At 40.0% G+C, this 20,888-nt stretch overlaps 1 protein-coding gene across 2 annotated transcripts in view; it reads right to left on the bottom strand.

Annotated features, from left to right (window-relative positions):
• ABCC5 (ATP binding cassette subfamily C member 5) overlaps positions 1 to 16,236 on the bottom strand; it is a gene marked incomplete at both ends in the record, with an annotated part of 73,532 nt that extends 57,296 nt beyond the window's left edge. For both annotated transcript variants that reach the window (XM_084232285.1, XM_084232286.1), the window contains one exon: positions 16,108 to 16,236. In XM_084232285.1, the coding sequence (XP_084088411.1) occupies positions 16,108 to 16,236 (129 nt within the window). The remainder of the gene's footprint in view (positions 1 to 16,107) is intronic.
• Positions 16,237 to 20,888: the final 4,652 nt, after the last annotated feature.

Below are 20,888 nucleotides of genomic sequence, written 5' to 3'. Positions count from 1 at the left end.
CCAGCATTATTTGGATATTCAAAGCTTCAGAAGAAGACAAAAAATTAAAATAATGCCACATCATGTATATCTGTCCAAATGGACTATGTCCTGGGCCATAACCTCAACAAATTTCAAAAGACTGACATCATACAAGTGGATTTACTCTGACCACTTCACTTTGGGATTTAATTAGAATTCAGTAGCAAAGAACATGAGAATCTCCTATATTCTGAAATTATGTAACTTAACTTCTAAATAATATGAGTTAAAGAAGACAATTAATGGAAAGCAGTAAATATTCTGAGCTAAGAAAGTATAACACATCAAAATTTGCTGGATGGAGCTGAAGAGGAGCACAGAGTAAAATATGAATGCTTTCCAAGGGCACATTAGAAAAGAAGAAGGAATGATAAATCATTGTTCTAAGCTAGGCATTAGCAACATTTTCTAATAAGGACCAGAGAGTAAATATTTCAGGCTTTGTGAGCTAAGAGGTAAAAATGAGGATGTTATGTAGGTACATACATTCAAAAGAAAACATTTCCACAAAATATTTGTTGACAACATTCAAAATTTAGTAATGGTAATCGAGTACAAGTTTTTTTAATACAGGTCTACTATTGAGAAGAATGGTATTCTTTCATGAGAGAATAACATTTCACACCTAATTAAGCCAGGAAGTTTAAAATAGTTTTTTTCTTTCATCAAAATCAATTACAAATCTCTCTTTCTGTTAATGCTGATTTGTAATGAGATTTTACAACTGCATCTTTGAAAATGTCTTTGCATACTGCTAGGTACTGCCAAATCCTGAAAATCAATCCATGAGTATCTGATTTTAATTGATCATATTCATCTCTTGGAAGGCACTATAGAACTCTATTAGATTTTTTTCTCTTGACATTTGCCTTTATCATATCATTACATGACAGATTAGTCACTTACAACTGAAAGTTGAGTGGAAGCTACTGAATGGTACAACTAAACATTGTTTTATTGTGGCAAAATAAATGTAATAAAATTTGCCCTTTTTTTTAACCATTTTTAAGTGTACAATTCAGGAGCATTAATCATATTCACGATGTTGTACAGCTATGATCACTATTTCTAAAATAAATGGATTTTGAAGTATGGAGTTTCCTTTGTATTTCATTGAAGGTCTGAGACACGCTGCTGGAACTATAATTTAAGCTCAGAAAATAACACCCACTACAAATTTGTATGGCAATAAATATCTCACTTCTTATTTCAACTTTTGACAGCATGAGAAGCACATAAACAGCCTGACATTACTTATGATTCAAACATTAGTTATCATTAAAATTACTTTTTCACAGCACCATGTGACATTTCCACTAGCAATGTGTGAGAGATGCAGTTTCTCTACATCCATCATCACCTGGTATTATCATTTTTTTATTGGCCACTAAAATAGGTGTGGTTTGGTATCTCATCCTACACCAAATTTTTATTTACATTATGCTAGTGGTTAATGATGTCTGACTTTGTTGCCCATGCTTACTTGCCACCCTTAAAACTTTTTTGGTGAACAGAATTTTTTGCTCATTTTTTTAATTAACATGTAATGGATTTAGCTAAAGATTTCATTCTGATATTTCTACCCACTTTCTAAGTGAATTGTTTTCTTAGTATTAAGTTTAGAGAGTTCTTTGTTATGAATTAAGGTCCTTTATCAGATGACTTGCAAATACTTTCTCTCAGTTTATGGTATATATTTATCCTCTTAATAGGGTCATTCACAGAGCAAACGTTTTAAATTTTAATCAAGTTTAATTTATTAATTTTTATTCTTTTAAGGAATGTGCTTTTAGTGTCATGTCTAAGAACTCTTTGTGTAACCCTATTTCATGAATATTTTCTCTTTTCCTCTAGAAGTTTGATGGCTTTACACTTGTACCTATGATTTACCCTAAATAATTTGTGTATGATATATTAAGATTTAGGTAAAGGTTCAATTTTTTTGTTTTTGCAGACAGATAACTAATTGTTCTAATATTATCTGTTGAAAAGACTATCATCTCACCATTCAACTGCTTTTGGTACCTATGTGAAAAACAATCAAACATACCTGTATGGGTCTATTTCTAAACTCTATCCCATTGACTTTTTTGTCTGTCCCTTCACTGATACCACTAATTTGATTACTGTAGCTATAGTAAGCCTTAAAAGAGGATAGTGTGGTATCTCCAACTTTATTCTTCCTTTCCAAATCAGTTTTGCTACTGCAGTTCTTTTTTCCAGGACAACCACATTTTATAACATCTTTTGACATTGGAGCAACAGAAAAGGAAAACTTGGTATACCTTTGATTATTCTTACGTGAGAATAGCTTAACTGCATTAAGAGAAAACTGAGATTTTCACACCTCCTTTCATTCATTCTTTCAACAAATAAACTATACTTGTTCTTTCATGCAAGACTGTTCTAGATGCTGGAAATATTTGCTACTGGAGTATTCTATGTATGGAGTACACTGATTTCATTTTTTTCATCTTTAAGATGCCTAGTCACAGTTTTCATGAAAGTAAACGAACAGAAGAGTAAATAATTTAACAACAACAAGAAAATCCTCTTATTGCAAGAACTTTGCTCCTCCGACCATATTTGATATCATGTCCCTCCACCTGGTGGGCAATTAGTTACTTTCTGTATTGGAGAATGCCAAACTCGTTAAAAAGATTCAGATAAGAGTTTGCAAGGTTTCATCCCCCCAAGCTTATCATGAGCACGACACCAGCATTATCAAATGACTGTAACATAACAGAGCCTGAGGGCTCTTGAACCTCTGATTTTAGAACAAGGCACTCAGTATTTTATCCTCACAAAGATAAACCCCCATGAAAGTGGCTAAAACAGCATTCATCCTCAAATTTTCCCATAACAATGAAACATGGAACAGGAATGTCTACCACAATAAAGATATGGAAGTGCCTACATTGTTGGTAGGAAAAAATTGTTCCTCTAAGATAAATAATAAAAAATTGTTCCTCTAAGAGACCCACTTTCCAGCTCATATCCCATTTCTTTTTTTTTTTTAAGATTTATTTATTTATGCATACAAGAGCTGGGGTATAGGCCAGAGGTGTGGGGGGTAAGAGGATTCATCAGAGACAGAGTGGTGAGCAGAACAGGCAGGCTGACTGAAACACACTGCTGAGGGGAGCAGTGGACGAGACAGAGGTCTGCTTCCCTACTGTTTCCTAAACTACTTCCCAAATTGTGAGTCCTGCTATCATATCTTACTTCTATGCGAGCACGCTGAAATATACGAAGGGGACAAAAGGATGTGTACAGGAGTCTCTGTTTTAAAGGAAAGTCTTGCACCGAGCTCCTTCAGAGATAATCTTTCAGAGTGATAAGCAACAGATGTCTAACCGTCAGCAAGAAGTGTTGAATGTTAAAATAACATTATAAGAAAATCAAGAGAAAATCCTCTGATACCAATAAACCTACTTTCTCTATGGCTTTAAAGCACTAATAACTCCATAGGCAGAATTGGCCCACAGTTGGGGGCTCTCATGAAGCACTATGGTGAATTTGAGCTCAGATTTTAGAACAGACATGAGTGCGCATGCTGATTCTGCCACTAACCTTCAGCATGTTACCTGGTCATTTTGAAGCTTCAGAGGTTACTCATTTTTACAGTGGTGCATGAACCTACCACACAGTGCTGAGAGGAATGAATGGATAATAAAGTGCACTCAGCAAAGTATTGTGAATACAATAAACATTTACTTCATGTTAACCACATAAACCATTGTATCCACCTGATAAACCTTACAGCTTATCTCAACAAATTTCTCTTTCCTTTAGCTCTCCCTGACTATTGAGAGATCAAGGCATTTATCTCCTTCCTCCTGTGTCTTCCCCGTCACCTGTACCCCTACTGTGGGATGCTGGTGGGAGGAGTTTTTAGAGGCAGGAGGTTTGACTCTTGCTTGTAGCCCTGGCCCTCAGCACCGTCTGCAGCCTGTGGAACCTATTATCAAACACCAACTAAAACATCAACTAAATATCTTTGTGCTGCCTCACAATCTGCATTATTATTATCATTTAATGCCGCACAATATAACAGGAAGGAACTCTTCTTTACCATTCTACTTCTGTTTAGATCCTCCACTATTTTGCTTACCATTAATACCAATAAACTATTAGATCTGATTTTTCTTTCTAGCTTATTTAGAATAAATTGCATCAGTGAAATTATAGGATTAAAGAGGGTTGCTCCTAGCAACTAGGAATCTATCCAGTTTGTTCAATTAGCTTTATTATAGGGCATGTATTGCTGCAAAAGAAAACTGCTATCAGCTTGAGTACTACCTGTTCTATTTTGTTGGCCTGAGGCTGTCTGCCTCATCTGCCTTGGGACATTAGCAAGAAATAGAGGAAGCTAGGACACTTTTCCTTGTTCACAGTCAAAACTCATGTATCTGGTAAAAGCAAAGTGCTTACCTGAAAGAGACAGGAAAATGTGTACAAACTACATAGCATTTGCTATGTGGCGGGCACTGTCTTAATGCTTTCCAGACACTAACTCATTTAATCCTCAAAACAACCTTTTGATGTTAGTGCTATTATTTCTCCTATTTTATAGCTGTGGAAATTAAGGCACATAGATGTTATGTAGCAGCAGGGATTTGAACCCAGGTTCTAGAGTTGAGGCTCTTAGTCACCATGCTATGTTCCTTTCAAAGGAAAAAAAACATCAGTATACAAGACAATCTCAGATGTAGCTTTAGAAATGGCTTTCCTCTCTTCTCCAGGGCGAGTACCAGATTAAGGTAAACTATGACTCTCTCACTCTGACTCTCCTAACTAACCTCATTATAAGCAAACAGTATGCAAAGTCAAGGTCATCCATACATGATTAACACTAGACCCAAGCAAACTACTTAATTGCCAAATGCACCTCTTGTTTTTAAACTAAAGGTGAACAGATGCTAAAAGGCAGAGACATTATAAATTGAAACTTGCATATAAACACATCTTTATATACCCAGCCAATGACTGCACAGATGTCTCGTACTTATCACACTGGTGGGACGCCCAACTCCTCTTCCTTGCTAGGCTCCCTAAATAAGCTTACCTGGCCCACCATGCCGGGGGGAAAATATGTCTGTTTAAAGGTAAAAATAAGGTTACTCTATCACATTAAAGTGAATTATCAACACTCCAAGGTTGAATGAGTTGAAAATGGAAATGAACCAAGAGAAAAAGTTATTTAGGCTTACTATATGAAAGAAGAAATAACAAGGTAGAGAAACATAAATCAGTGATTATTGACTATTAGGACCAAAAATGACCAGATTAGAGAGGAAGTGAGAGCCAGGTGTCACACCACACATTAATCCATCTGGAATTAACCCCAAGCAGTTATATTAAAATAGTGAAATAAACATTGATAGTCTCCACTTGCCCCGAAGACAGAAACTTAGCAAAGGCAAGGTGGGTAATTCTTAAATACAAAGAGGAAAACTTTTTGCATAATGAAGTTAGCATTAAGGCAAAGGAGAATAAAATTAAAGAAGCGACCAAGTAACTAATATAATAATAAATTTGAATAGTCGATCTTTACTAATGCAATCATTCAACAAGTGTTTCTTGAGGGATGTACTGCACACCAAGCACTGCTCTAGATGTGCAGCTACAGTGGGAAACAAATAGCCTGCACTCAAAATCACTGCCTCCATGCAGGTTACATCCTAGTACTTAGAAAAGGTCAGCATCCAGAATAATCTATTATACTGAGGGGGTTTAAAGCTTCTCTCTCTTAGTCTCTAAACTCAATGTCATCAATCAAGAAAAAGAAGTTAAAATTAAGATACCACTATATATACACCTCAATAAAAAAAGAGTTAAAATCCAATATGAGGGCCTCCCTGGTGACGCAAGGGGTTAAGACGCAATCTATGAAGCTATCCGCAGCCACTGTAGCACAAGTTCGATCCCTGGCTGGCCAGGGAGCAACCCACATGGCACAGCAGACCTCTCTTGGCTCGCCCGCTGCTCCCCTCAGCAGTCTATTTCAGTCAATCTGCCTGTTTTATTCCCCACTCTGTCTCTGGTGAATCCTCTCCCCCCCCCACACACACACCTCTGGCCTGTACCCCAGCTCTTGTATAAATAAATAAATCTTTAAAAAAAAAATCCAACATGAGGTGAAAATATAAAACATACATCATCTGAACATTAAATAGATTTTTAATATGCCACAAGCGGGTACTCAGGAGAGCAAACCTATAATTGTAATGTTTTATATACTTTTTGTCTCTATAACTCTACTACAGGAAGGAAAATTTTCCAAAGTAAAAATATAATTTAAATCCAATGATTTATTGGGAACTAAATGTCTAAAAAAAGATTAATGATTACACTACAGTACATCAACTCCCCAGCTCAGTGCCGTCTAACAGAAATATAACATTAGGCCACAAATATAAGTTTTCAATGGCTACATTAAAAAAGTAAAAAAATAAAAACAAAACAGGAGAAATGAATAATATATTTACCTTAATCCAAGATCTACCAAATATTACTGTAACTTTTTAACATGCAATCATTAAAATAAATTAGATATTTTACATTTTTTATATTAAGTCTTAGAAATATGATGAGATATATATCTATATATAGAGAGAGACACAGACATACAGATCTATATCTATATAGAGAGCACATCTCAAATCAGACTGGCCATTCAAATGCCCAAGAAGTACATATGGCTGGTGGCTCTCGTACCGCATAGTGGAGCCCCGTAGTTCTCAAGTGAGATTGATTTTGCTTGTCAAGGGAACATGTGGCGATACTTAGAGACATTATTAGTTGCCACAACTGGGAGGGAAGTTACAAGCATCTAGAAGGTAGAGGCAACATCTTATAAAGCACAGGACAGAAGACCCCACAACAAAGAACTACCGGGCCCCTAGTAGTGCTTAGGCAGCCCTAGCTGATCTAACATCGTACCTGATATGTGCTGGACCAGGAGTTTGTATTTTATGAGGCCTGTTTGATTTTTAGAGTACAATACTTTAAATCCTTTTCAGAAGCAACTTTTTAAAGCCTCTCCTGAGATAGGGAGGGGGTGCCGTTTTGTCCTTATTTTAACTCTTAAGGGGCACTACAAACTGAAAGGCCCTTCGTAGCCAGAGGACACCACCAAAGAGAGGCATCAGCTGCAGCATAATTACTCCAGTGGGGAAAATACTGCTTATCCAGGAATTGGGAGAAGATTAAATGAGAAAATTCAGCTGCCATTTGTACCTTCTAAGGAGTATGTGGCTAGGAGACATTAGCCTTTTTTTCCTACCAAGGTGACAGCAAGGGGGTAAGCTGGGAACATGGGGTAGTAAAAATGACAACACAACTTACATTTTGCCATGGTTCAAACAAAGGTCAGGGAACATACTGCCACATGTGTGCCTGTTGGTGAGGGAAACAAGGAATGCTGGGCCCATTAGCAGAGATGCTTACACAAGAGACTTCCCCTCCTCTGGGCAAAGTAGCACCTTGCCCATGGTTGTGACAATCAGGGCACCTATCACACCAGATGGCCACAGCTTCTCTCACTCATCCTATCTCATTTTAACAGGCACAGTGGAATGTCTGCTGACAGGGCCCCCTGCACTTTTCCCTGCTTGGAGGCCGCTGGGACAAGACACCAAGGGCCAGAAATTGTTCCCTGGGCTGAACATCCCTTCCTGACAGAACAATAGCAGGATGGTCATGCTTAGACTGGGAGCTGAGGATTCAGTCAAGTTGTTCCTGAATGCAGAGCTGGCAGGCACCATCTAGCACCTTTCAGCTTCCACTGGGATCTGAGGCCATTCTGCTCCTGCTCTGGCACAGCCCATTAAGAGAACACTATCTCGGGTAAGATCCATCCACAGGTCTCAGTATATTCTTTCTCTACTCTCCTCAAGTCATGAGTTCTTAACACAAACATGGAATGGCAGCCTCTTCTTAGAAACCCTTCTGGTCCAACTAAAAGCCTGTGCAGAAGTCCCAGTCCCACAGCTGCCTTTATGACAAAGATCCAGGACGATGAACTCTAAAGGGGAACTGCTACACAATCAGATACAGGTTTCAAGAGACTCAGAATGGTAAAAATTAAATTAAAAAGAAATTAAATTTTTCTTTTAAATTAAAAAAGAAATTACAAAGCTGATTCCCTCCCAAGATCAGCTGACTTCGGATTTTCCCATCCTTCCTGTCCTCAACAAGTTCAAAAACCCATCAAGGGTACTCCTCTCCCAATTCTCATCATATCCCTACTCCAGTGGGTTATTAACATGATCCTGATCATTTCAAGCTCCTCCCTTAAGAACTTTTAAATAGCAGCCACTTTAGTCAAGAAGGTCAGCAAAATTCTATAATGCAGCTTTCATGGGGAGGAAACAAAATACAATTGGAAGAGGTTACCATTTAAAGTCAGGGGAACTGCTCATCTCAGCCCTACTGCTCAGCTATTATGAATTAGCTTGGGTATCAGTTCACTTATGTGTAGCTATGCCATGTCACCCTCACGCTGAGGACGGGCTCGTAATGCAATTCACAAAGGTGAAAATATAAAACCAATGGCTATGACTTAACACCTCCACTAGGGTAAAACAGGTGTTTTTCTGCAGTTCATAACCTAGCATTACCCCATAATCAGAAGGAATTTGAGGGTTTTCAGTTATTTTATAAGCTGAATTCCAAGGAACTTATTCAAAGTTCTTATTACAATCTGTGTGAGATTAACTTTCTAATGCACCGATAAGGCTTCAAAGGATTAAACCGAAAATCATAGGGGCCAAAAGGCTTATAGCAATCATTTGGATCCCCACTGGCTGAGGGAACAGATGAGATTTTATTCCATAAGATCTAGAACACAGGTTCTCAGCACTGGCTACACATTAGCCTCACCTTCGGAGAACCAGAAACCAACACTGATGCCTGAGCCTTCCACCTACTGGTGTAACTGGACTGGCAATGTTCTTCAAGTGATTTTCATATGCATTGTGGGCTGAGAATCATTGATTTAAATACTAGGATGATGGTCTTCTGCCTTTGACAAAAGTCTTTTCAATAAGATCTTTAGGCTGGGGCCTCCCCTGGTGGCGCAGCGGTTGAGTGCTGGGCTGCAAAGCTGCCCACAGCCTCTGCAGCACCGGTTCCCGGCTGGCCGCAGGCGAGGTTCCCACATGGCATGACAGACCTCTCCTGCCGCGCCCCGCTGCTCCCCCAAGCAGTGTATTTTGTCAGTCTGCCTGTTCTGTTTCCCGCTGTCTCTTGGTGAATTCTCTCACCCTCCCATGCTTCTGATTGTATCCAGTGCTTGTATAAATAAATAATTAAATCTTAAAAAAAAAAAAAAAGATCTTTAGGCTGTAGCTTTATAAAATGCCAAAATAAAAATTTTAAATAAAACTTTTTTCAGTGCCTCATCCAACATGTGTGACTATGTGAAATGCTTAGGACAAAACATCAGTGGTTTCATCATGTGACCTCTGGACTGCAAAGCAGGTCACAAGTGCTGACAAGGGTGAGGTGCAAGCACAAAGAAAGGTGAAGGGCCAGGCAGTCTGGCTGTTTTTTGTTGTGGGAATACAAAGTGCTCTGGTTAATGGAAGTTTTCACCTGATATCTAATGACAAGGTTAGCCTGAGACTTTGAACTGCTAATTCAGAAAATCTTAAATAATTGAAACATATACAACATTTAATTATCTAGGTAGCCTAAATTCCTAAATAGGGGGACCAGTTAGGGACTAATTAGTGGACTTCAGTGTACCAAATTCACAGCAGTCTGTAATTTCACCATTGACAGGTTTGACCACTGCAAAGACTTCCGGAGGTCCTGTTTCCTGTCCCTGGTAATGACAATTCTTTTTTTTATTAAGAGAGAGGGAAAAGAATGATGAAACATTAAAGAAAGCATGAGTGGAAGAAGTACTGGGATTTTACTGAAAATGTTCTCATTAACCATTTGTAACTTCCAAGTTATCTATCTTAAGCTTAAAAAGGCTTAAAAAACAGGAACTGTTCCACCACTTTCCTATTCCCTTATGACAGACAGTTCCTTTAACTCAGACCAAAGGCTATATATATTTCCCTTAAGCAGCATTTCCTAGGAGAGCAACAGCAGACCTGCTGCAGATGGCACAGAAGAGCTCCTGTTCACGGCAGCAGCCAGGCTGGGGAGACTGCTGTGCAGGAGCTTCAGTCACCAAGGACCAAGGCCACCTGGGCGCTGCACCAATAGCAGCACTGTTGTCAACTCCACCAGGAAGCTCTGGGCGGCTATTGGAGACCAACACCTGGCACTAGGCCAGACACCGTATCACACTCATACTGAGCTTTCTAAAGCCCTATGAATGCCTACAGGAAAAATAAAGAAAAAAAAAAGCAGGAGTTCTTACTTCTATCACTGTTTGTCCAGAAAATCTGCTGAGTCACTGAGAACGAATCATAAGAAAAATAATGCAGAGACTGTAAATACTAATCTCCTTCAAACTGCTCTTTGCTCTCCTTCCTTATAGCAAATAGACTCATTAGTAATATTCTGGGCTCTGAAAACACAAGGGTGTAGACAGTAGCACGTACCCTTGGTCCATAAAGAAAAATTTTCAGAGTTAAATTCTCTCAAAGTGTTATAAATTAGACACAACTATTTTATAATAACAATAGCTGTCATAAGGTAAGGGGGTTAAGGCTGGTTTTTTTCTGCTATAATCTACAATTGGCAGCTTTTCCTATAGTGAGACCACAATTCTTTCATAACACCATATCCCAGAGTCAAATTTCTTGGTAAGAGATTAGACCTACATCCCTGGTCCCTAGGCTATAACTGCAGCTCACCAAAATATTATTTCATATCACTAATTAAGAAGATTGCAGGCAAGGTTAAAGGGTCAGCCTAACACGGAACTAAAGGAACACTAGATGAAGGTCATTAGACTACTTGCTTTGTTATTTTTCCTAGAGGGAGAATATTCCAACCTCACAGAAAGAAAATTCCACCAATTGTACACTGTCAAGAAAACGGGAAAAAAGAGTGACAGTCATGACACATGAATGTTAGTTGACTTCTGCTTATTTTCCATGCTTCTCCTTTCATAGATAAAATGTACTGGTAAAAATAAAATAAGCCACTTTTGGGTTATGGCCTGAGAACACTAAGAAAATCTTATAGTACCAATAGGTAATTTTTGCTTTTGCCTAAATTACAACTTTTAAAGCAACTGAAATCCAAACATCCTGGCCTATTCTTCAAGAACACACATCACGTAAAACTCACTGATGACCGTGTCTTCACAATTTATATAAGACAACAGGGCTTGGCTGTCCCTAGCCACAGTTCTGTCTTCTGTCAGGCACATTCTTCATGTCTCCAAATTCTACCTATTCCTCAAGTCTACAATTAAATGCTACCTCTTCCTGCAGTCTTCCCTGATCTCAAAGACTGAAACACTCTCTCATTCATTGCCATAGCAACTAAGTTACAGTAATGAATGTGCCTGCCCATGAATTCAGGCTTCTGTTGTCAGCATCAATTTATCTTCATCTGTACTGGGCCACTTTGTTCAGGACTGTGTATGCAATTTGAAGGGTGCTCAAATATTTGCTGAATTAAAATAAAAAGGATAAACACCTTATCTTAAAACCAGTCAACCAGGGCTCATGGAATTTTGTGAACTACATGGGCTTGTATGAATGAAATTATAAGAAGAGGAGCTGTGTCTAGAGAATCAGGCCTCAGCCACAGTGAGTGTCAAGAGCGGTATAGACACACAGCTTGATGTTAACTGAAATAACGTCAGCCCAACCTCGGCCAAGGTCAGAGCTTAGGTTCAAAGAAGTAACAGCAACAGAAGTGGTCAATTAGCACTTCAGGGTGAAAGGATGTCTTCTGAGGATCAAACTGTCCCTGGCCACAAATATTAACTTAATAGTCCTAAACAAAGGTGTGAAAATGCATGATGTTTATCTTAATTAAGGGGGGAGGGGCTACAAATATTTGACTCCCAAAGAGTATTCCAAAATGCCAAGAAATGGGAACAATACCACAATACCAAGAAATGGGAAACTATGTACTCTGTAACTTGGCTTACAGCTTGAGAAAAAAAGAAAAATCACTGGTCTGTTTAAAATCAGAATTTGCCCCTTGGTGCTTTGCTTCTGATTTCTGTTTCACAGGGTTTCATGTTCAATGTCAAATGGCCCTATCAAAGACTAATGGTGGTGAGTAAGGCCTGCTTTTCTAATTAAGAGCCACCAATGTATTCTCAATCTCTTGTTACTTGGACGTAGTTTTTAATTTCTGGTGAATAGCAGGCATACCTGGCATTGGGGAGGTCCTATCGCAGATATCCTCTCTTGTAACTAATACAGAAATCAGGGTTATGATCATGTGACAGGAAATTGTAATCTCACCCCAATTAGCTGCTTACATTTTAAAAACTGTAAGCTCAGATAGCTGTCCTGCTTCCCAACTGCTTAAAGCATTCATTTTTATCCATTCTTTGAACGAGAAATTCTTTGTCACTTTTCTGGTTCCCTCCATTAGCAAATTATTAACACATGGGATAAATTCAAGTTAAATAGATCTAAGAAATTTTGGGTTTTGACAGGTCATATGCAAGAAGATTCTAGGCAGTATGTAAAAAACACCAGATAGTTACGAACTTTTGTATGAAAAACAGTTTGTGTAAACCTATGACTTTATTGCTTAGGTCAAATCTGAGCAAAAACGAAACAAAAAACCTCAGCAGATTAAAAGACATAGTGTTAAGTAAAAAAAAAGTTCAGTGGTTACAATGATAGGGTAAAGTCAGGAAAATGGGATACAAATTTAAAAGTTTAGGAAACATGAAAAAAGAATGAAGATGAAATTCATGTGGACGCCTGAAATTTTATAAAAGTGAGATTAGTCTTCTTGTTTTCAAGGCTCAGTCACATGAAAGAAGTTTATTGTCTGGCTCCTGACTTAATAATTTATGCAACAAAAGGCATAGCAGTAACTCTACTTCCGGTTCTCCACCAGCAGAGGAAGAGCTTGCTGCACCTCTGTGTGTCCTAATGTCAACTGCACTTTAACCAACAGGACAGGGACTGGTCCCCAGAAATTTCACAAGACCACACTGGAGCTTCCCAAGGCTCTAGCTCTTCCTGCTCTACAAGTTAGCCCTCAGCGAGCTTGTTCCCTCCCAAGGCTTCAGCTCCACGGATGCTTGCTAAATGACTCCTAACACTTTTCCCTACTCTGTTTTTCCCCTGTGCTCTATCGATCAATTATTTAACCTGGAAGCACTTCAAATACAACATGTCCAAAATCAAACTCGTTCTTGCCTCTTGAATCTTCTCTTTCTCTTCCTGTATGTCCATAAAAGTTTTGAATTCTTACCACCAATCCCAGGTATCCCAACGCTTCCCTTCCCTTCCAGAGATGCCCCTAAACTTCTCCCCTCTCCTCCACCTTCTTGGTGCTTGAGAATGCAGACCTCATTTTTCCCACATGACTGGTACTGGAGCTCCCTGACTGCTCCCTATATTTTGTCTCCCTGTCGCCGCTACAAATTTTTTCTCACATTGCCTCAAAACTAATATTCCTAAGATAAAAACTGAGTCTTAAAAGTCCTTACTCAGTTCAATATTATTAGCCACCAGAGAATAGAAATGAAAATTATAATGATATATCAAAGCACCAATCAGGGTGGCTAAAATAACAATAACACTAAATACTGGCAAGAATGCAGAAAAACTGGATCACTCGTATATTGCTGATGTACGAGTATAAAATATAAAACTGTACAGTCACTCTAGAAAAAAGTATTGATGTTTCTTGTAAAATTAAACATGCATTTATCATATGACATATGGGCACTTATTCACAGAAATGTAAATTTATATTCACGTGAAATCCTAAATACAAATGTTCAAAGCAGCTTTATTGTTATAGTTACAAACTAGAAATAACCCAAATGTCCCTCAACAGGTGAATGGTTAAACAATGATGGTTTATGGGGTTACCAATCACATGGAATACTACTCACAATAAAAAGAACTACTGATACAACAAATTAGATGAACCTCAGCAGAATTAGGCTGAGTGAAACAAGCTAGTCTCAAAGGTTATGTACATGATACCATTTATATAACAGCATTCTTAAGATGATGAAATTACAGCAATTGAGAGCAGATTTGAGGTTGCCAGAGATTGGGGGGTAGGGGAGGGAGGCACCATGGCTGTAACAGGTAGCATGAGAGATCTTTGTGATGGATCTGCTTCGTGTCTTGACTGCGATGGTGGTGACCACATGTAAAAAAAATGCACAGAAAACACACCACACAGAAATGCGTGCACATCAAACTGGTGAAATCTTAATAAGGTGGAGGGATTGCATCAATGCCAATCAATATTACATTGTGAAACTGTACTATTGTTATGCAAGATCCTACCATCAGAAGGAAGCTGGATAAAGTGCATATGGAATCACTGTGCTATTTTTTACAACTGCATATAGATCTAGAGTTATGTCAAAATAAAGTTTTAAAAAAAAATAATTCTAATCTTTCCCTAGTCTCCATAGGGAAGATTCTTCATACACGTCTTCTCTGCATATCCTGTACTACAGACAACAATTTCTAAGAGCTAACCTTTGCTGAGCACAGGGTCCATGTGGCAGCCACCCTTCTAAGCATTTGATATAAATTATTCATTTAATCCTGTGAGTTAGGTTGTAGTGTTAACACTATTTTATTCATAAACCAAGGCACAGATGTTATAAGTAGGCTGAAAGCTTCCTTATTTATTCTTCAAAACACTGCTCCATTGTTAACTTCGTGACTTTTCCAGATTGAAGTATATTAACAAGTGTCTAGCACTCACAGGTATTCAATAAATATTTAGTTAACATAAGGTCTAGACAAAAAGACACAAACAAGTTGTTGCCCAACTTAGGAATCTGACACTGATTACACTTAAGTTACGTTTCTCCAAAACTAAGCCCTCAAAGGAAAGCATTCTATAATATACAGCAGGAACAGAAACACCCATTAGTGAGAAAGTGTTGATTAATAAAGCAAACAGCTTTCACTAGTCAAAGAGGAACAGGCAAGGTCCAGCTTGTGAAAACCTTGTGCCAACTGCCATGCCCACATCTTTCTCAGGTTTTCACCGAACAGATATGTGAACACAAGCCTCAGCTTCCTAAACCCCACCCCCCTCATCCTTCCCTATTAGTTAGGTTTATAATTCAAGTAAAAGCATAATGTTTATTTTAGAAGAAAATACTGCCTCCTGTTGAAAATATATACACACTATTTCCCCTGGAGGAAACAAGATTATCATCAAAAGGCTCCTTTAGATCTCAGGTAAATCAGTACATTTACCTGAAAAATGTACTGATTACCCTACCACGACTGACTTGCTCCAAGCACTCTCAGAACTCTGAAGAAGGCTCTCCAAAGGATTCGCATTTTCAGCACAGCCAAGAGAGACAGCGGGAAAAGCACTTTTGTTTAAGTACACGGATGAAGTTTAATGGTTCATATTTCCTCTGCTCCCTCCCAACCCATCTCTCACCCTCAACTTGGCTTCAGCAGGCACCAAAGGAGATTGTATAAGAGAACATAAAAGGAGAAACAGGGGTGGGGGATGACTGAGAGCCAATTTCTCCTCCTACATAAGTAACCGTCAATTTTTAAGAGTGACCTAAAGCCAGTCAAGAAAATAAATTTTCGGGCCTCCCTGGAGGCGCAAGGGGTTAAGCACCGCACTATGAAGCAATCCACAGCCTCTGCAGCACAAGTTCGATCCCAGCCAGCCAGGGAGCTACCCACATGGTGCGGCAGACCTCTCCTGTCTCGCCCGCTACTCCCCTCAGCAGTGTATTTCAGTCAGTCTGCCTGTTCCATTCCCCGCTCTGTCTCTGGTGAGTCCTCTCACCCCCACCCCGCATCTCTGGCCTGTGCTCCAGCTCTTGTATGCATAAATAAATAAATCTTTGAAAAAAAGAAAAGAAAAGAAAATTTCTTTATGTCTTTTCAATTATGTACCAAATGGAAAAAAGGAGTGGTGGAGCACAAGGAGATAAGAGAAGGGACCAAGAAAGGAAATACTAACCGGCCGAGTTCTCTTGTATCGGGAGTTCCCACCGTCCCTGTGCTGCCCCGGAGTGCTGGTTCTCTCTCTGGAACTTCTGTAGCCAGGACTGGGAATGATGTACTCTTTCCCTATGTCGATATCCTTCATTGTCTCTGGCTGGAGGTGCCAGGGGCTCACAGACTTTTGGCTTTACTTGAAAATTTCTGAAATTAAAAATTGATTAAGAACAGGTATTTCCTAATTATGCTCAATCATATGTGTAAGAGCTTTAAAATAAGAAAAGGTGAAAAAATACTAAAGTTTCTGACTGTTAGAATTATAAAAATGTTTTTCAAAAACCATTTCACTTTTTAAAGAAAAAAAAAATCCCATGTAATATAATCACCTCCTCCCAACCCAAAGGAAAAAAAGAGAGATTAGAAAAATAAATATGCTGGTAAACACCCTTTCAACCCAATGTACAGAGAATTTAGTTTTTAAAAAAGACTTTCTGAAAACAAGTCAGAACCAAGTATTACAAACCCCACAATTTTAAAATGGAATGTGACTTCTCCCCTTAAATTTTACTAAATGAAAACTTAGAAAACACTTATTCTACCAATGATATATTCTTTTCCTGAATTTTTATAACTAGGTATGGGGTTAGCTGATGTTATTTTGAAGCTCCTCAAAGTTGCATAGCTAAAATAGAAAACCACATTATACCTTAACTTTAAAAGCAAATTCTCTTTGGGGCGCTCAAAGTGTTCTAAAGTTAGACAGTGGTGATGGGCACACGAGGTAACTACACAAACAAAGCACTAAATTTACACTATAAAAGGGTGAATTTTGAGGTATATAAACTGTGTCTCAATAAAGCTATTAAAAACCAATTACACAAACAAATTCCCCATGTTGTACTATTAAGTCCTATGTAGCATCTACCTGAAACTATTTGGCACCCCTGCTTGCCAGGCTAACTCTAGTCAATACCCTGTATCGACTGTGGTTGCTTTTGAAAAAATAGAACACATACACACACCTCTCACAAACATTTCTCCAACTCTAAGATGGCTCAGTTTCCCAGATCAGGCTAAAACAACACCTTTCATATCAGCTTCACCAGAAATTAAAGAAGTGTAGCTGTGCTGCCTTTTGGATTCCATAAATTCCTGGCTATCTCTGTGACTTAAAAGTACTACTTCTGCAAACAAAATTCTGATAGCTACAATTCTCCTATTTGCGGTGTCAGAGAAAAAGTATCAGAGAAAACTATTCCTCTAGATAAAAAGAACTAAATGTCCTCTGTATAGATGTGTTTCCAGCAGAAGGAAAGGGTGGTTTCTTGCATTTCTTTCTACTGGGTTGAAATACCCAGAAATGATTCTGCTAAATTACTTTTTAAAAGTCACCTTGTTCAATGACAAACTGCACCATAAACACAGGCTTACAACCAAGAGCACAGCAATCGCGTCATTGAGACCTCATTAAGCCTAAACTATAAACAGACCTGGCATCTGCCAGTGCTCTAAATGTCAGAGATTTAGCTGCAGAACAGGACAATCCTTGTTGTTACAGGGACCGCAGACACCCAACCTTCCCCTCCAAAGGTTCCCTGGCCAAGTTGATTATCTAGAAGTGGGAAAAATGAGTCCTACTTTGAAAAAGGCAGCAGGAGGAAAGAGGGAGTTTGAAGGGAAAGAAGGGGTTACCAGATGCCACATCAAGCACATAAAGATCTTCTCAGTTGTCTAGGAACTCATGAAAATCAAAGTTTCTTTCACTCCCCTTATTTCAAGTTTATTCTATGCATGAAGGGTGTGAGCAGTTTTCCATTTCTTCTAACATTCCTGCTTCTTTAATTTCCTGGGAAAAGGGACACAGCCATGAGAGCAGGAAGGTCTTGAGCAGGCACACAGTTACTATCTCTTGGCCTTGAACACAAGGAAGATTCCTCTTTTGTGTATCAGAAATAAGAAAAGGCACCCGACACAGAGGTTGGCCGAGAGCTAGGAAGCTAGATAAGTTTTAGAAAAAACCAAGACCCAAATATGAAACAAGTCAACTAAAGAAGGATCACTGGATCTGACTTTTTTAGGTTACTCTTTGTATTTCCCTATTTTCTTCTGTTATCTCTTAAGCTCTCTTAAAAATTCTTTTTTAAATGTTTACTTGTCCCACTACCAAGAGAGTGACTAAAGGGAGGGCTTTTTCCTCCTCTTTGAGTCAGGGCTGCACCATGGCACTAGCAAGGTAATCAAAGCGAGAGAAGCCCAAAGAAGTGCTTCTCCTGTACCTGCATGGGGGAGGGAGGCTGCACAGAATTACAAGTACTACAATTAGCTAGACTGATGTTTCTAAATTGCCTTCATGATAACGTTCCTTAGTAGGTTTCCAAGATCTCAGGAATCACCTTCCAGGCCCTCAAGCTGCAGGAGCAGACCTGAAGATAAAAGGGCAGTATTTACCTACGATCCACTTGTTGGGTCTCCAACCTTCTGCACCTTTCACTCAATGCAGGCGACACCTGCATGACCTATTCATCCTCTCCTTTAAAATCTTCTAAAACTTTGCCTATGCCCTTCTGCCTCCCCACCTGTGCAGAAAGCAAACGACCACTGCCTAGTAACATGCAGCTGTGTGGTGAAAGTGAAGGACACTCACTGATGAAGTCAAGAGAGCTGGGTTCCATTCCAGGTTCTGCCAAGGGTTTGCAGTTGCTGCTTATGTCACGACCTCCATTTACCCATTTGCAAAACGAAAGAATGACTTCTAAGTCATTGGCGGCTCCTTCCAGTGTGCAACTTGGGCAGAGGTGCCCCAGACTGCCCGCCACATCACCTTGAGGATGGGAGCTTATCTCGGGCCACCTCTGCCTGGCGTGCCCTGGCCCTAGGGCGTTCCCACCGCCAGTTAGGGCCTGGAGACGCGATAGAGACACACACCCATGGGCCGCGGGCGCAGCGCCCCCTGGTGGTCTCAGCCGGTAAAGTCGCCAGCACCTCCGCACCTCTCTGCACACGCACCTACCCCACCTGCCTTCTGAGGTCGGGACCTCACCGGAGATCACAAGGCTCCAGTTACCAGGAGGGGGCTGCGGGACCCTAGAGGGAGGCCAAGCCGGGTTTCTCAGATCTCCGATCCCCCAAAATGTTCTTATCCCGGATCGCAGCCCGCCAGCCCAGGAGGAAACACATGGAGGTGAGCCCCCTGGCAACCCAGGGAGAAGGAAGGTGTGCGGCGATCGCAGCTACCTACCTGTGCCCCAGCTCTAGGACGGCCGCGCCGGCCACTCGACCACGCTTGCGAGCATCAGCCCGGGAGCAAAACAAGCCTTTATAGCGGCATTGGCCGCCAGACTACGCAGGCGTGCTGCACAAAGGCTCCCCAGGACTGCAGGGAATTGTAGTTCTGCGTCCAGGAGCCCGAGGCTCCATGCTAGGCAAAGGACTCTATTTCCCAGAAACGCTGTAGAGGCCCTGGAGGAGGGGCAGGCGGCTGCTTTCCAGCCGGCTCCTGCCTCTGCACCATCCTTCCCGGGGCTTCCACCCGCACTGTCTGGAAAATTCTGTGAGGCCGCGTGTCCCAGTAGGTGAATGGGGGGTGACAGTTGCCCTGTGTGAGCGGGCAGCCCTGTGGCGGGGTGGTCCCGACGGTCCCGACGGTGCGTGGCGGTTTATGCACCAGAAAACACCGTAAAGGTCACCCCAACTTCTACTTCCCCGAGACCAGCCAGCGCCACATCTTATCTGTTACAGAGCTTGACATTTTACGATTGCTTGCTCGGGACTCTGCATTCTGGGCTGATAACACCTTTCTCACTTTTATTCCACTACCCATTACATAATGGCATGCTCCCTGGTTTCCAGATAATAAAATGCTAGTGTCAGAGTTTCAGAGTGACAGAAAGCCTTAGAAATGGCTTACCAACTCATCCCTTTCTTTTTAATAAATGAATCCAACGTTTCCAAAGAGATTAAGTATTTTATTTATCTGTGTTTCATCTGTATCTTCATTGTGATCATGACATTACTACTCGTTGAGTACCTACCTACTCTGTGGGTGGTGCTTTGCGTACAATTGTTTCTTTTAATCTCCATAACAAACCTATGTAGGTATGATAATTATCCATTTCAGAGATTTTTTTAGACCTGTATCATTTATACACACACACACATAATGCACCATCATTCATTTTCGTACAATGCATGCTTGTATACTCTCTCCTCTCCGGTGTAGTCCCCATAAAATTCCCACCACAATTCACCCGTGAGCCATCATCATAGTCCCTTGTGCTCTTCTCTCCCATTTTGATTCCTTTACCTCCACCTCCTTTGCAGAATGTCTCTGACTTATAGTTGCCTAATTTTGTTTTTTTATTATTATTGGGTTTTGCCCCCTAACCTCTTATTTGATTCCCCTATATTCCTCCTATAAGTGAAACCATCCAATATTTTCTTTTTTTTTTTTCTGGCTTATTTCAGTGAGCATAATCCCTTCTGGCTCCATCCATGTGGCTTTGAATGGCATGAGTTTATCTTTTTTGATTGCTGAGAAACATTCCATTGTGTATATATACCACATCTTCTTAATCCAGTCATCTGTTTGGGGGCATTTTGGTTGTTTCCATAGTTTACCTATTGTAAATAGTGCCGCAATAGACATAGGGGTGCAGGTATCCTTTTGAATTAATGATTTGGTATCCTTTAGATAGATTCCTAGGAGTGGAATTGCTGGGTCATGTGGTAGCTCCATTTTCAGTAGTTTTGAGGAAACTCATCACAGCTTTCCATAGTGGTTGGGCCAGTTTGCACTCCCAC

This window comes from Talpa europaea (assembly GCF_964194135.1).
Source record: "Talpa europaea genome assembly, chromosome: 4".
NCBI classification, from domain to species: domain Eukaryota; kingdom Metazoa; phylum Chordata; class Mammalia; order Eulipotyphla; family Talpidae; genus Talpa; species Talpa europaea.
Note: the sequence above shows the minus strand (reverse complement) of the source record. Positions and strands in the feature narration are given on the sequence as shown.